The sequence below is a fragment of the Nerophis lumbriciformis genome, linkage group LG14 (genome assembly GCF_033978685.3).
Source record: "Nerophis lumbriciformis linkage group LG14, RoL_Nlum_v2.1, whole genome shotgun sequence".
In the NCBI taxonomy this organism is placed as follows: domain Eukaryota; kingdom Metazoa; phylum Chordata; class Actinopteri; order Syngnathiformes; family Syngnathidae; genus Nerophis; species Nerophis lumbriciformis.
This window is the reverse complement of record NC_084561.2, coordinates 6,176,701-6,193,823: the sequence shown is the minus strand read 5'-3', so window position 1 is coordinate 6,193,823 and position 17,123 is coordinate 6,176,701. Positions and strand designations below refer to the sequence as shown.

Below are 17,123 nucleotides of genomic sequence, written 5' to 3'. Positions count from 1 at the left end.
TTAGCATGCTAGCATTAGCATGCTAAGTTTTTGTTTTTTTTGCCATTTTCGGAGAAGTACACCTTGCAGTCATTAAACTTGGTACCTCACACATGTTAACTGTTAGCATGCTAATGCTTTAGCAAATTTTTCAACTGTTGACTGCAGAGTCATACAACTTCATACTTGACATACATTAACTTTTAGCATGCTAATATTAGCATGCTAACTATTTATTTTTTTGCCATTTTCGTAGAAATACACCTTGCAGTCATTAAACTCGGTACCTCACACATGCCAATGCTTTTAGCTAATTTAGCAAATGTTAACCGCCGAGTCATACAACTTCATACTTGACGTACGCTAACTGTTAGCATGCTAACTTTTTTTTTTTGCCGATTTCGTAGAAGTACACTTTGCAGTCATTAATCCCTTACACATTCTAATGCTTTAACTAATTTTGCAAATGTTAACCGCAGAGTCATACAACTTCATACTTGACACATGATAGCTGTTAGCTTGCCAGCATTAGCATGCTAACTTTTATTTCCCCATTTTCGTAGAAGTACACCTCACACATTCTAATGCTTTTAGGTAATTTTGCAAATGTTAACTGCAGAGTCACACAACTTCATACTTGACATACGCTAACTGTTAGCATGCTAGCATTAGCATGCTAACTTTTTTTTCCATTTTCGCAGAAGTACACCTCACACATTCTAATGCTTTTAGCTAATTTTGCAAATGTTAACCGCAGAGTCATACAACTTCATACTTGACATACGCTTACTGTTAGCATGCTAAGTTGTTTTTTTTGCCATTTTCATAGCAGTACACCTTGCAGTCATTAAACTCGGTACTTCACACATGCTAATGCTTTTAGCTAATTTTGCAAATGTTAACCGCAGGGTCATACAACTTCATACTTGACACATGCTAACTGTTAGCATGCTAATGTCAGCATGCTAGCATTAGCACGCTAACTCCCCCCCCCCCCCTATTTTCGTAGAAGTACACCTTACACATTCTAATGCTTTTAGCTAATTTTGCAAATGTTAACCGCGGAGTCATACAACTTCATACTTGACATACGCTAACTGTTAGCATGCTAGCATTGGCATGCTAAGTTTTTTTTTTTTTTGCCATTTTCGGAGAAGTACACCTTGCAGTCATTAAACTCGGTACCTCACACATGCTAACTGTTAGCATGCTAATGCTTTTAGCAAAATGTTCAACTGTTGACTGCAGAGTCATACAACTTCATACTTGACATACATTAAGTTTTAGCATGCTAGTATTAGCATGCTAGCATTAGCATGCTAACTATTTATTTTTTTGCCATTTTCATAGCAGTACACCTTGCAGTCATTAAACTCGGTACTTCACACATGCTAATGCTTTTAGCTAATTTTGCAAATGTTAACCGCTGAGTCATACAACTTCATACTTGACGTACGCTAACTGTTAGCATGCTAACTTTTTTTTTTTTTTTGCCGATTTCGTAGTAGTACACTTCGCAGTCATTAAACTCGGTACCTCACACATTCTAATGCTTTAACTAATTTTGCAAATGTTAACCGCAGAGTCATACAACTTTATACATGACACATGCTAACTTATGCTAACTTTTTTTTTCCATTTTCGTAGAAGTACACCTCACACATTCTAATGCTTTTAGCTAATTTTGCAAATGTTAACCGCAGAGTCATACAACTTCATACTTGACGCATGGTAACTGTTAGCATGCTAGCATTAGCATGCTAACTTTTTTTTTCCATTTTCGTAGAAGTACACCTCACACATTCTAATGCTTTTAGCTAATTTTGCAAATGTTAACCGCAGAGTCATACAACTTCATACTTGACATACGCTAACTGTCAGCATGCTAATGTTAGCATGCTAGCATTAGCATGCTAACTTTTTTTTTTTTTTTTTTTGCCATTTTCGTAGAAGTACACCTTGCAGTCATTAAACTCGGTACCTCACACATGACAAGCGTTAGCATGCTAAGGTTAGCATTCCTGCTGGTATGGACATTGTCCAATCCTTTAGGTGTTGGACCAGCCCTAAAGATCAATGCTAGGGCCCAGCGGGGTGTACGTTTGATCTTCTTGTCGACGTTTTGGTATTGGATGGAATAAAAAGAAAGATTTGGGCAAAGGTGGCGTTTCTGCGAGGAAAGAGCAGAGTTGAGGGGGCGGTAAGGCGACGCTGTGCCAACACCTCCAGCTGCGGGATCAAAGACACAACAACAACAACAACAACTGCTGCTTCCACAAATACTTTTGCTCATAAAAATGATTAAAAGTTACTGGCCAGTCTTGTTGTGAAACATGAATGATTATTAAGAATGATTATTAAGGTATCGATGCTTTGACAGCATCCAAGCTGCCGTGAGTTTGCTGCAAATGATGCTTGAAGGGCCCCGGGTGGCAGGAAATTGGATTAGCATCTTTTTCACCAGGGAGTGAAGTAGACGTCAGGAGGAACCATGTTTAGGTTTTAGGTCACATGCTCGTCATAATCTGATGTGTTGGCGTTGGCACGCTCGCTTTTTGATGTATTTTTTGACTAATTGAGTAGCTAATATATACATCTTAGTCATATAGTCATATACTAACTCATTTTTTTATTTTTATTATTAAAGGGTCTATTATATAAACAGTTTGCTTTTCCAGGATGCAACGGAAAGTTGGCACGGGCGAGACGGGAATTAAGGTACATGATTTTTTTATTAACTATAAATACAAAAAAAAGGATCAAACAAAAGGCGCGCACAGTGGCGGAGAATAAACTATGAACAATTAAACAAAACTTGCAAACTATGGCTTGAATAAAGAAAACGTACTTGGCATGGACAAAAAAGGAGCAGCGTGAACATGGACATGAAAAAATGGACGGAGCATAAATGTGGTGTGAGGTCGTCAGGACGAACAACAGAAAATGAATGAACTTAAATACTATGGACATGATTAGTGCAAGCAGGTGCGTGACTCAAAACGCGAAACAGGTGCGTGACGTGACAGGTGAAAACTAATGGTTGCTATGGTGACAAACAAGAGTGCACAATGAGTCCAAACGTGGAACAGGTGAAACTAATGGGGTAATCATGGAAAGGGAGTGAAAAGACAGAAACTAAAGAGTCCTATAACTAAACAAAAACATGACTTAACACAAAACCTGATTACACAGACATGACATGTCTTGGGCACTAATACACCCCCATACCATCACACATGCTGCCTTTTCAACTTTGCGCCTATAACAATCCGGATGGTTCTTTTCCTTTTTGGTCCGGAGGACACGGCGTCCACAGTTCCCAAAAACAATTTGAAATGTGGACTCGTCAGACCACAGAACACTTTTCCACTTTGTATCAGTCCATCTTAGATGAGCTCAGGCCCAGCGAAGCCGACGGCATTTCTGGGTGTTGTTGATAAACGTTTTTTTTTGCCTTGCATAGGAGAGTTTTAACTTGCACTTACAGATGTAGCGACCGACTGTAGTTACTGACAGTGGGTTTCTGAAGTGTTCCTGAGCCCATGTGGTGATATCCTTTACACGCTGATGTCGCTTGTTGATGCAGCACAGCCTGAGGGATGGAAGGTCACGGGCTTAGCTGCTTACGTGCAGTGATTTCTCCAGATTCTCTGAACCCTTTGATGACATTACGGACCGTGGATGGTGAAATCCCTAAATTCCTTGCAATAGCTGGTTGAGAAAGGTTTTTCTTAAACTGTTCAACAATTTGCCCCATCCCTGTTTGTGAATGACTGAGCATTTCATGGAATCTACTTTTATACCCAATCATGGCACCCACCTGTTCCCAATTTGCCTGCACACCTGTGGGATGTTCCAAATAAGTGTTTGATGAGCATTCCTCAACTTTATCAGTCTTTTTTGCCACCTTTCCCAACTTCTTTGTCACGTGTTGCTGGCATCAAATTCTAAAGTTAATGATTATTTATGTTTATCAGTTTGAACATCAAATATGTTGTCTTTGTAGCATATTCAACTGAATATGGGTTGAAAATGATTTGCAAATCATTGTATTCCGTTTATATTTACATCTAACACAATTTCCCAACTCATATGGAAACGGGGTTTGTATCTTCAACTAAATACTGTTGACTTCAAACACTGGGAGGTTTGATGTGTTGAAGCGTGATGTTTTCCCCTTCCCCACCACATACTTCATTTCATATTATTATTAATTTTCCTGCATTTTCACCTTTTTGTGTGCCAGTATTGAAAGTCCATCTTTATTTCAGGAGGATGGTGAGAAGTTGTTGTTGCAGACGACAGGAAGGACTTCCATGGAGGATTGAATGTTTGGGGTCTGGTGTGTAATTGTGTTAAAGTCCTCCCACACGCGTCTTCTGTCTCCTCTCCTAATCCGGGCCGTTCGTCTCCAGATAAGTGATATCCTGCTCAGGTGTCCAGGGGACACCCGGGGAGGGAAGGGGATCCCGAGTGCGTCCCCACGAGGAGTCGCACCTATTTTTAGTGGCCTAATCCCTTTATGGCGGGACTTGTGGTCCAGCAGGCGTCAGACAGGATCAGACAACTTTGATGGCCACTCACACCTTGTGAAAGTGGAGATGATCCTCCACATGTCTTCTCTGATCCTCCACATGTCTTCTCTGGGCACAAGATGGATGACAGGATGAAGGGCAAAGTCACTTGTTAGTGTTGCTTGCAGGACCACGTCTGAGGGAGACTTTCACTTTTTATAACAGAACTCACACTTTGCTTATTCTTACCATAAAAAACATTTTCTGCAGGATTTTTGATGAGTTAAAACATTTTTGCACAAATTTTAATATTCAATTCAATATATTTATATATATATAAATAATAATAATTTTTTTTTTTTGTTATAATACTTAAAAAAAAAACATAATTATTACACACAATATATAATATATAAAATACAATAAAATATATATTTTAAATGTATCTCTTATTTTACCATAAAAATATTTTTAATATTATATTAAATTATTATATAAATAATATATAATATATTAAATCATATCATTATAAAGAATTTTTTTACAATTAAATAACATTTTCAACACTGCAGGATTTTTGATGAGTGAAAACATTTTGGCACAAATTTTTATATTCATATCAATATATATATCAACATATATATATATTGTGTATATGTATATGTATATATATATATATATATATATAAACATATATTTCTTTCGATGATCTATCAGTAAAATATCATGTACTCAGTAAAAAGCCACAATGGTAAATATATATATATATATATATATATATATATATATATATATATATATATATATATATATATATATATATATATATATATATCTTATTTTTAATATTAGTATATTTAATTATCATATACAATATATAACACATAAAATACAATATAATATATATTATATTGTTTAAATTTATCACTTATTTGACCATAAAAACATTTTCAACACAGCAGATTTTAATAAATAAAAACATTTTGCACAAACTTTAATATTTAATTAAAAAAAAAATAATTATGTTATTATATACATATATAATAAATATGCAATTATATATATATATATAAAATCATTTTTTTAAATGTATTGCTTTTGCTTTTTTTACAATTAAAAACAATTTTTTGATAAGTGACAACATTTTTGCACAAATGTTAATGTTCAATTTAATGCATATATATATTTTTTTAATATTATATACTAATTATATACATTTAAATGTATCGTTTATTTTACCATAAAACACTTTTCCAACACTGCAGATTTTTGAAAAGTGAAAACATTTTTATATTCATATCAATATATATATATATATATATATATATATATATATATATATATATATATATATATATATATATATCTTATTTTTAATATTAGTATATTTAATTATCATATACAACATATAACACATAAAATACAATATAATATATATTATATTGTTTAAATTTATCGCTTATTTGACCATAAAAACATTTTCAACACAGCAGATTTTAATAAATAAAAACATTTTTGCACAAACTTTAATATTTAATTAAAAAAAATTATATTATGTTATTATATACATATATAATAAATATACAATTATATGATTATATATATATATATATATATATATAAATAAATATATATATATATATATATATATATATATATATATATATACAATCATTTTTTTAAATGTATTGCTTTTGCTTTTTTTTTTACAATTAAAAACAATTTTTTGATAAGTGACAACATTTTTGCACAAATGTTAATGTTCAATTTAATGTATATATTTTTTATTTTTAATATTATATACTAATTATATACATTTATACAAAATGTATTGTTTATTTTACCATAAAACACTTTTCCAACACTGCAGGATTTTTTAAAAGTAAAAACATTTTTGTACAAACTTTGAATATTTAATTTTTCAACATTTTTAATATTATATTATTGTATAAATGATATACAATATATATTTAATTATATTATATGTATTTTAAATGTATTGTTTTTTTTTTTTAACAATTAAAAACATTCTCCAACACTGCAGGATTTTCGATAAGTGAAAACATTTTGGCACAAATTTTAATATTACATTTTATATAAAACATTTTCAAATGTGTAATATTATTATATACGTTATATAATATATATTTAAAAAAAATCATATATATTATATTTTTAAAATGTTTCGCTTATTTTACTGTGGGAAAAAATATCCAACACTGCAGGATTTTTGATAAGTGAAAACATTTTGGCACAAATTGTAATATTTAATTTAACATGTAATTTAAAAAAAATATTTTATATTATTATATATAATATGTAATATAATATATCATTTTATTATATATATTTTCTAATTCGTTGCTTATCTTACGATTAAAACATTTTTCCAACACTGCAGGATTTTTGATATTACTATTATTGATCTATTTATCCATCAATATTAATTTTTTTCAAATGTTTAAAATTATTATACAGACTATTTATAATATAAAAATTATAATATACATTATATCGTTTTATTATATTTTTAAAATATATCGCTTATTTTGGGATTTGATTCATTTAAATTTTTTATATTATTTTTTTTTTTTATCTAAAGGTGTTTTAGAATTGAAGAATACTCGACAGATTGATTCAGAGTTGGATTGGACTATCAACACCAGCAAAGCAAGTATGCCTGGTAGGAAACACTCCAATGTAAAGTGAGGCTCCACTCCTCCAACATGTGCGAGCTCGATGCTAATTCCCATTGGATTTGCCATAACCAGGCTACTGTTAGCATTAGCGATTTCACATGGCAATTTCAACCCCTCCAAAATTTGGCAATGAACACTACAACTAGGATGCATGTTACAATCAAACAGCTGGTGTGTAATAAGCACATTACTTACAGTACAAACACTTTGTAGGGCGCAACACAATATTTTCAATTTTGTTTGACCACTTGAGAACAAAATTTCCAAAACAGCTGAACAACAAAGTTATCGTCAGCTCAATTTTAAATGTTGCATTAAAAAAAAAAGACTATTTTATTATCAAACAATTAACATTTAATAACAGACACTAAAGTACTGAAAATTGGTATGGGTATCGATTCCTAGGTACTTGGAATTGGTACTGTATCGGTTCAAATGTGAACGATACACATCCCTGGTTAGAAGTGTGCGACTGGGGGGTTTCGGTATGGATGCGATACCATCGTTGCTAAAGATAGTAAGAACATTACTCACCCTCGATGTTACTTCCCGTCACGTGCGTGGAGAAGAAATCGTCTTCAGCCGTCCAAACATGCAAGTGTAAAAAGAAGTTAGCCGCCGTAAAACAGAAGACGCACAACAACAACAAAGTTCGTACTCACCGTTAACTTCCACGACGTTCTGTCCTCCGTCCTTTCTTCTTCTTTTATCACCGACACCCGCTTGTTGCTGTTTCACTCATTTTGTACTGAGCAGCCAGGACTGCAGTCAGATACTCGCATGATATCTGCTACCAGAGAATCGCATGATATCTGCTACCAGAGAATCGCATATCTGCTACCAGAGAATCGCATGATATCTTCTACCAGAGAATCGCATGATATCTGCTGCCAGAGAATCGCATGATATCTGCTACCAGAGAATCGCATGATATCTGCTGCCAGAGAATCGCATGATATCTGCTGCCAGAGAATCGCATGATATCTGCTGCCAGAGAATCGCATGATATCTGCTACCAGAGAATCGCATATCTGCTACCAGAGAATCGCATGATATCTGCTACCAGAGAATCGCATATCTGCTACCAGAGAATCGCATATCTGCTACCAGAGAACCACATGATATCTGCTACCAGAGAATCGCATGATATATGCTACCAGAGAATCGCATGATATCTGCTACCAGAGAATCGCATGATATCTGCTACCAGAGAATCGCATGATATCTGCTACCAGAGAATCACATATCTGCTACCAGAGAATCGCATATCTGCTACCAGAGAATCGCATGATATCTGCTACCCGAGAATCGCATGATATCTGCTACCAGAGAATCACATGATATCTGCTGCCAGAGAATCTCATGATATCTGCTACCAGAGAATCGCATGATATCTGCTGCCAGAGAATCTGCTACCAGAGAATCGCATGATATCTGCTACCAGAGAATCGCATGATATCTGCTACCAGAGAATCGCATGATATCTGCACCAGAGAATCGCATGATATCTGCTACCAGAGAATCGCATGATATCTGCTACCAGAGAATCGCATGATATCTGCTACCAGAGAATCGCATGATATCTGCTGCCAGAGAATCTGCTACCAGAGAATCGCATGATATCTGCTACCAGAGAATCGCATGATATCTGCTACCAGAGAATCGCATGATATCTGCTGCCAGAGAATCTGCTACCAGAGAATCGCATGATATCTGCTATCAGAGAATCGCATGATATCTGCTACCAGAGAATCGCATGATATCTGCTACCAGAGAATCGCAGGATATCTGCTACCAGAGAATCGCATGATATCTTCTACCAGAGAATCGCATGATATCTGCTGCCAGAGAATCGCATGATATCTGCTACCAGAGAATCGCATGATATCTGCTACCAGAGAATCGCATGATATCTGCTACCCGAGAATCGCATATCTGCTGCCAGAGAATCGCATGATATCTGCTGCCAGAGAATCGCATGATATCTGCTACCAGAGAATCGCATGATATCTGCTGCCAGAGAATCGCATGATATCTGCTACCAGAGAATCGCATGATATCTGCTGCCAGAGAATCGCATGATATCTGCTACCAGAGAATCGCATGATATCTGCTACCAGAGAATCGCATGATATCTGCTGCCAGAAAATCGCATGATATCTGCTGCCAGAGAATCGCATGATATCTGCTACCAGAGAATCGCATGATATCTGCTACCAGAGAATCGCAGGATATCTGCTACCAGAGAATCGCATGATATCTTCTACCAGAGAATCGCATGATATCTGCTGCCAGAGAATCGCATGATATCTGCTACCAGAGAATCGCATGATATCTGCTACCAGAGAATCGCATGATATCTGCTACCCGAGAATCGCATGATATCTGCTGCCAGAGAATCGCATGATATCTGCTGCCAGAGAATCGCATGATATCTGCTACCAGAGAATCGCATGATATCTGCTGCCAGAGAATCGCATGATATCTGCTACCAGAGAATCGCATGATATCTGCTGCCAGAGAATCGCATGATATCTGCTACCAGAGAATCGCATGATATCTGCTACCAGAGAATCGCATGATATCTGCTGCCAGAAAATCGCATGATATCTGCTGCCAGAGAATCGCATGATATCTGCTACCAGAGAATCGCTTGATATCTGCTGCCAGAGAATCGCATGATATCTGCTACCAGAGAATCGCATGATATCTGCTACCAGAGAATCGCATGATATCTGCTGCCAGAGAATCGCATGATATCTGCTACCAGAGAATCGCATGATATCTGCTACCAGAGAATCGCATGATATCTGCTGCCAGAAAATCGCATGATATCTGCTGCCAGAGAATCGCATGATATCTGCTACCAGAGAATCGCATGATATCTGCTACCAGAGAATCGCAGGATATCTGCTACCAGAGAATCGCATGATATCTTCTACCAGAGAATCGCATGATATCTGCTGCCAGAGAATCGCATGATATCTGCTACCAGAGAATCGCATGATATCTGCTACCAGAGAATCGCATGATATCTGCTACCCGAGAATCGCATGATATCTGCTGCCAGAGAATCGCATGATATCTGCTGCCAGAGAATCGCATGATATCTGCTACCAGAGAATCGCATGATATCTGCTGCCAGAGAATCGCATGATATCTGCTACCAGAGAATCGCATGATATCTGCTGCCAGAGAATCGCATGATATCTGCTACCAGAGAATCGCATGATATCTGCTACCAGAGAATCGCATGATATCTGCTGCCAGAAAATCGCATGATATCTGCTGCCAGAGAATCGCATGATATCTGCTACCAGAGAATCGCTTGATATCTGCTGCCAGAGAATCGCATGATATCTGCTACCAGAGAATCGCATGATATCTGCTACCAGAGAATCGCATGATATCTGCTACCAGAGAATCGCATGATATCTGCTGCCAGAGAATCGCATGATATCTGCTACCCGAGAATCACATGATATCTGCTGCCAGACAATCGCATGATATCTGCTGCCAGAGAATCGCATGATATCTGCTACCAGAGAATGGCATGATATCTGCTACCAGAGAATCGCATGATATCTGCTAGCAGAGAATCGCATGATATCTGCTGCCAGAGAATCGCATATCTGCTACCCGAGAATCGCATGATATCTGCTACCAGAGAATCGCATGATATCTGCTACCAGAGAATCGCATATCTGCTACCAGAGAATCGCATGATATCTGCTACCAGAGAATCACATGATATCTGCTACCAGAGAATCGCATGATATCTTCTACCCGAGAATGGCATGATATCTGCTACCAGAGAATCGCATATCTGCTACCAGAGAATCGCATGATATCTGCTACCAGAGAATCGCATGATATCTGCTACCAGAGAATCGCATGATATCTGCTACCAGAGAATCGCATGATATCTGCTACCAGAGAATCGCATGATATCTGCTGCCAGAGAATCGCATGATATCTGCTGCCAGAGAATCTCATGATATCTGCTACCAGAGCATCGCATGATATCTTCTACCAGAGAATCGCATGATATCTGCTGCTAATTTTGGATGATACCACACATTTAGGTATCGATACGATACCAAATAGTTACAGGATCATACATGTGTCCAGGGACGTATTTACTGAGATTATAAACATAATATTAATTTTAAAAAAAGGAAAAAAAATTTGTGACGATAAAAATATCGATGTAATCATAGTAGTATCGACTAGATACGCTCTTGTACTTGGTATCATTACAGTGGATGTCAGGTGTAGATCCACCCATGGCGTTTGTTTACATTGTGACGCCGGTGAGCTACTGTATCCTCCTACGGTGTGTAGTGAAGCATGTTTAGCTATTCCTCGTCCTGCAGTGATAATAATATTTGTAAAAAAACACACTTTGTCGCCATGGAGACCAGGATTAGTGATTTAGAAGTAGCTAAAACGCTGCAGACTGCGGATGAATGTTAGCTGCTAGCTAGTCTTAACGTCTCAATGTCTTAAAGCACCTTTTCTTTAAACTGTTTTATGACCTTTTCTTTGATCTGTTCTGTAACCAAAGGCGATGGCTGTTTACGACCCCCATCCCTTAGAAACAGCCATTGTAATCAGGGAAAGTCCAAATAAAAGAGGAGGCGTACAATCTTTTGTCAGAGCGTGGTGACACTGTACGAGGGTACAGGTGTACCCGTTTCTCCTCAATTGAGCCAAATTTAATTCTGTCTTTGTTTAATTCCTTGCTTCTTGTCTTGTTTAATAGATGTCATCAGTGTTTGAACCTGACAGTGTTCAATAGTTTTCATGAACCACAAGCGGAGGGCTGGATATTTGGGATGTTGTTTGTGCTACGGCGCCATCTTCTGGACGGGTTTGCTCACGGCAGGTTGACAATGTATTGCGTTTCTACTTAGGGCTGTGAATCTTTTGGCACCGCATGATACGATTCGATTCCCGAGGGGAACGATTCAATTCAGAATCGATTCCTGTTTCAAAATCAATACTTTTTAAATAACATTGGATGTCATTTCTATGATGAACTACATTCCTCCATAAAATAAACAGCTCTGATACATTTTCTATATTACTTAAAAAAAACCTGGTTTTAATAACATTTTACCCCAACATTTAATTTCCCACACTTTTCTAAAGTAAAAGTGTACAGCAGATATAGATCATCTACATCTACGACATCATTTGTCTGAGTGGCTGCACAGGACAGATTGAATTTTTAAAATGTTATTTTTTGAAGCGATTAAGAATCGTTACAAATAATCGTGATTCATTCGAAAATTAAAACAAATTCTTACACCCCTAATTTTATTTGTTAGGATTCTTTATTGGTCACTCCAAGCAACGTGGAGTTATTGAGTCTGACCATGACTTCTGTTTTGTTTGATCAGCCGTTTTACTGCCCTGTTACAGACACCGTTTGGTAACTATTAAGGTGTGTAAATAAACATTTACAGAATATTTCTGTGTGAATAATTAATTTCACAACGTATATATCTGACACTTATAGTCCAAATGCGACTAATATATGAACACTTTTGTTTTTCTTCTAAAATTTAGTGGGTGTGGCTTATATAGTCCGGAATATACGGCCATTTTCGGTATTTCCAAACAGAATGTTTGTGGTTTTGCTGTTTTTAGAAGGAACTATCTAGGATGTAGCAGGAAGTTGCACATCTACAAGAATATTGAATAACATTTAATAACATGCTAGTTCTCCAACATTCCACAGCATTTCATTCCGTCTTCCAGTCCCGCCTTTTATTGGCAATCATGTCAACGTCGGCTCTGCTTCAAATAGTCTTTATTGTTCAGTAGTGCGCCCGCCGCTCCTCCTCATCCAGTCACTCAAGTGCCAAATGAAAACAAGCATGGAGACGTGAAATCATTCAGAGCCAAATAAGTCCACTCTGCAAATATTACATACAGCAGGTGGCTTCTCAATAAATATGTCATGTTCATTGTAAAGATAAGCAACAATGGCCAACAAAAATAGAACTTATTCATGTTTGTGTGTATGTACATACAGATATACATATCTGTATGTACATATATATGTATGTATATCTGAATTTATAGATAGGTGTATGTACACACATAGATGTATGTATATATCTATGTACACATATAGATGTATGCATATATGTATGTACACATATAGGTGTATGTATATCTGTATGTACACATATAGATGTATGTATATATGTATGTACACATACAGATTTATGTATATCTGCATGTACACGTATATATGTATGTATATATGTATGTACACATATAGATATATGTATATATGTATGTACACATATAGATGTATGTATATACATTATGTATGTACGCATATAGATGTATATATGTATGTACACATATAGATGTATGTATATCTGCATGTACACATATATATGTATGTATATATGTATGTACACACATAGATGTATGTATATACATTATGTACGTACGCATATAGATGTATGTATATATGTATGTACACATATAGGTGTATGTATATCTGCATGTACACATAGGTGTATGTATATATGTATGTACACATATAGATGTATGTATATCTGCATGTACACATAGGTGTATGTATATATGTATGTACACATATAGATGTATGTATATCTGCATGTACACATATATATGTATGTACACATATAGATGTATGTATATACATTATGTATGTACACATATAGATGTATGTATATATGTATGTACACATATAGGTGTATGTATATCTGTATGTACACATTGTATGTATATCTGTATGTACACATATAGATGTATGTATATCTGCATGTACACATCGGTGTATGTATGTATGTATGTATATATGTATGTACACATATAGATGTATGTATATCTGCATGTACATATAGGTGTATGTATGTATGTATGTATGTATGTATGTATGTACACATATAGGTGTATGTATATCTGCATGTACACATATGTATGTATGTAAACATATAGATGTATGTATATACATTATGTACGTACGCATATAGATGTATGTATATATGTATGTACACATATAGGTGTATGTATATCTGCATGTACACATAGGTGTATGTATATCTGCATGTACACATATATATGTATGTACACATATAGATGTATGTATATACATTATGTATGTACACATATAGATGTATGTATATCTGCATGTACACATAGGTGTATGTATATATGTATGTACACATATAGATGTATGCATATACATTATGTACGTACGCATATAGATGTATGTATATATGTATGTACAGATATAGATGTATGTATATCTGCATGTACACGTAGGTGTATGTATATATGTATGTACACATATAGATGTATGTATATCTGCATGTACACATATATATGTATGTATATATGTATGTACACATATAGGTGTATGTATATCTGTATGTACACATTGTATGTATATCTGTATGTACACATATAGATGTATGTATATCTGCATGTACACATAGATGTATGTATGTACACATAGATGTATGTATGTACGTATGTACACATAGATGTATTTACGTATGTATGTATGTATGTATGTATGTATGTATGTATGTATGTATGTATGTATGTATGTATGTATGTATGTATGTATGTACACATATAGATGTATATATGTATGTACACAGGTGTATGCATAGCTGCATGCACACATATAGATGTATGTATGTATGTATGTATGTACACACATAGATGTATGTATATATATGTACACATACAGATGTATGCATGTATTGTATGTATGTACACATAAGTGTATGCATAGCTGCATGTACACATATAGATGTATGTATATCTGTATGTAAACATAGGTGTATGTATATATGTACACATATAGATGTATGTACACATAGATGTATGTACACATATAAGTGTATGTATATCTGTACATACACATATAGATGTATGTATATATGTACAGTATGTACACATATAGATGCATGTATACCATCATCGGCGGCCACTCGAAGCGAGCATGACGAGGGGGGGTATCCCTTTATGGAGGATGCCTGTGCGTGACTTAGTTTAAGGTGGGGAGACTGGTGCACAGACAGTCACCACACCATCCTTGACAGATCCGGGTCAGGGTCCAGTGGCATGGAGTCCAAGACGACCGGGGACCCTTTTCTGTATGCATATATGTATGTACACATAGGTGTATGTATAGATGTATGTATGGATATAGATGTATGTATAGATGTATGTAAATCTGCACGTACAGTAACTGCTGTGGATCTGAAGGCACTTCCTTGGCAAGACGTAGTTCCATGATGGCGGCACCTGTGTGAGGACAAAGTCTTTAAGTAAAGTCTGGTGTGATGGATGATGAAGACGAGGATGAAGTGGACTAATCCACTTCACAAACCGTGACTCAAGCTCTTCAAACGTGATGTGTGGACGTCGGACAGATTGTTCCCGAGTGGCCGCCTCATTACGTGATTCACTCCACAGCCAATTTTCTCATCAGTGCCTTTAATATCTGAGGAAGAAGTCTGTGGCTGCAATCACTCCTGCTAATTGGCAGCCTTGAGAGTCCTCTTTGAGTCATGCTGGACTGTGGACAAGTTCTGGACTAAACCACACGTCATTGAGTCATGGTGGACTGTGGACAAGTTCTGGACTAAACCACACATCATTGAGTCATGCTGGACTGTGGACAAGTTCTGGACTAAACCACACGTCATTGAGTCATGGTGGACTGTGGACAAGTTCTGGACTAAACCACACTTCATTGAGTCATGGTGGACTGTGGACAAGTTCTGGACTAAACCACACGTCATTGAGTCATGGTGGACTGTGGACAAGTTCTGGACCAAACCACACTTCATTGAGTCATGCTGGACTGTGGATAAGTTCTGGACTAAACCACACTTCATTGAGTCATGGTGGACTGTGGACAAGTTCTGGACTAAACCACACTTCATTGAGTCATGGTGGACTGTGGACAAGTTCTGGACTAAACCACACTTCATTGAGTCATGGTGGACTGTGGACAAGTTCTGGACTAAACCACACTTCATTGAGTCATGCTGGACTGTGGACAAGTTCTGGACTAAACCACACTTCATTGAGTCATGCTGGACTGTGGACAAGTTCTGGACAAAACTACACTTCATTGAGTCATGGTGGACTGTGGACAAGTTCAGGACTAAACCACACTTCATTGAGTCATGCTGGACTGTGGACAAGTTCTGGACTAAACCACACTTCATTGAGTCATGGTGGACTGTGGACAAGTTCTAGACTAAACCACACTTCATTGAGTCATGGTGGACTGTGGACAAGTTCTGGACTAAACTACACGTCATTGAGTCATGCTGGACTGTGGACAAGTTCTGGACTAAACCACACTTCATTGAGTCATGCTGGACTGTGGACAAGTTCTGGACTAAACTACATTTCATTGAGTCATGGTGGACTGTGGACAAGTTCTGGACTAAACTACATTTCATTGAGTCATGCTGGACTGTGGACAAGTTCAGGACTAAACCACACGTCATTGAGTCATGGTGGACTGTGGACACGTTCTAGACTAAACCACACTTCATTGAGTCATGGTGGACTGTGGACAAGTTCTGGACTAAACCACACTTCATTGAGTCATGGTGAACTGTGGACAAGTTCTGGACTAAACTACACTTCATTGAGTCATGGTGGACTGTGGACAAGTTCTGGACCAAACCACACGTCATTGAGTCATGGTGGACTGTGGACAAGTTCTGGACTAAACCACACTTCATTGAGTCATGCTGGACTGTGGACAAGTTCTGGACTAAACCACACTTCATTGAGTCATGGTGGACTGTGGACAAGTTCTGGACTAAACCACACTTCATTGAGTCATGCTGGACTGTGGACAAGTTCTGGACTAAACCACACGTCATTGAGTCATGCTGGACTGTGG

General features: G+C 36.6%; 2 protein-coding genes across 3 annotated transcripts in view; one reads left to right on the top strand and one right to left on the bottom strand.

Moving 5' to 3' along the window:
- The window catches only part of mindy4 (MINDY lysine 48 deubiquitinase 4), a 52,705-nt gene extending 48,221 nt beyond the window's left edge, over positions 1-4,484 (top strand). Inside the window, exons 18-19 of one of the 2 annotated variants that reach the window (XM_072914600.1) lie at positions 4,251-4,321; positions 4,395-4,484. In XM_072914600.1, the coding sequence (XP_072770701.1) occupies positions 4,251-4,321; positions 4,395-4,402 (79 nt within the window). In that variant the 3' untranslated portion in view covers positions 4,403-4,484. Of the gene's footprint in view, positions 1-4,250 lie in introns of both variants that reach the window. The other variant, XM_072914599.1, reaches the window with a different exon arrangement.
- Positions 4,485-15,403: 10,919 nt separating this feature from the next.
- The window catches only part of alkal1 (ALK and LTK ligand 1), a 56,959-nt gene continuing 55,239 nt past the window's right edge, over positions 15,404-17,123 (bottom strand). The window contains exon 6 of the mRNA XM_061976438.2: positions 15,404-15,499. The gene's annotated coding sequence lies outside the window, so the exon portion shown is untranslated. The remainder of the gene's footprint in view (positions 15,500-17,123) is intronic.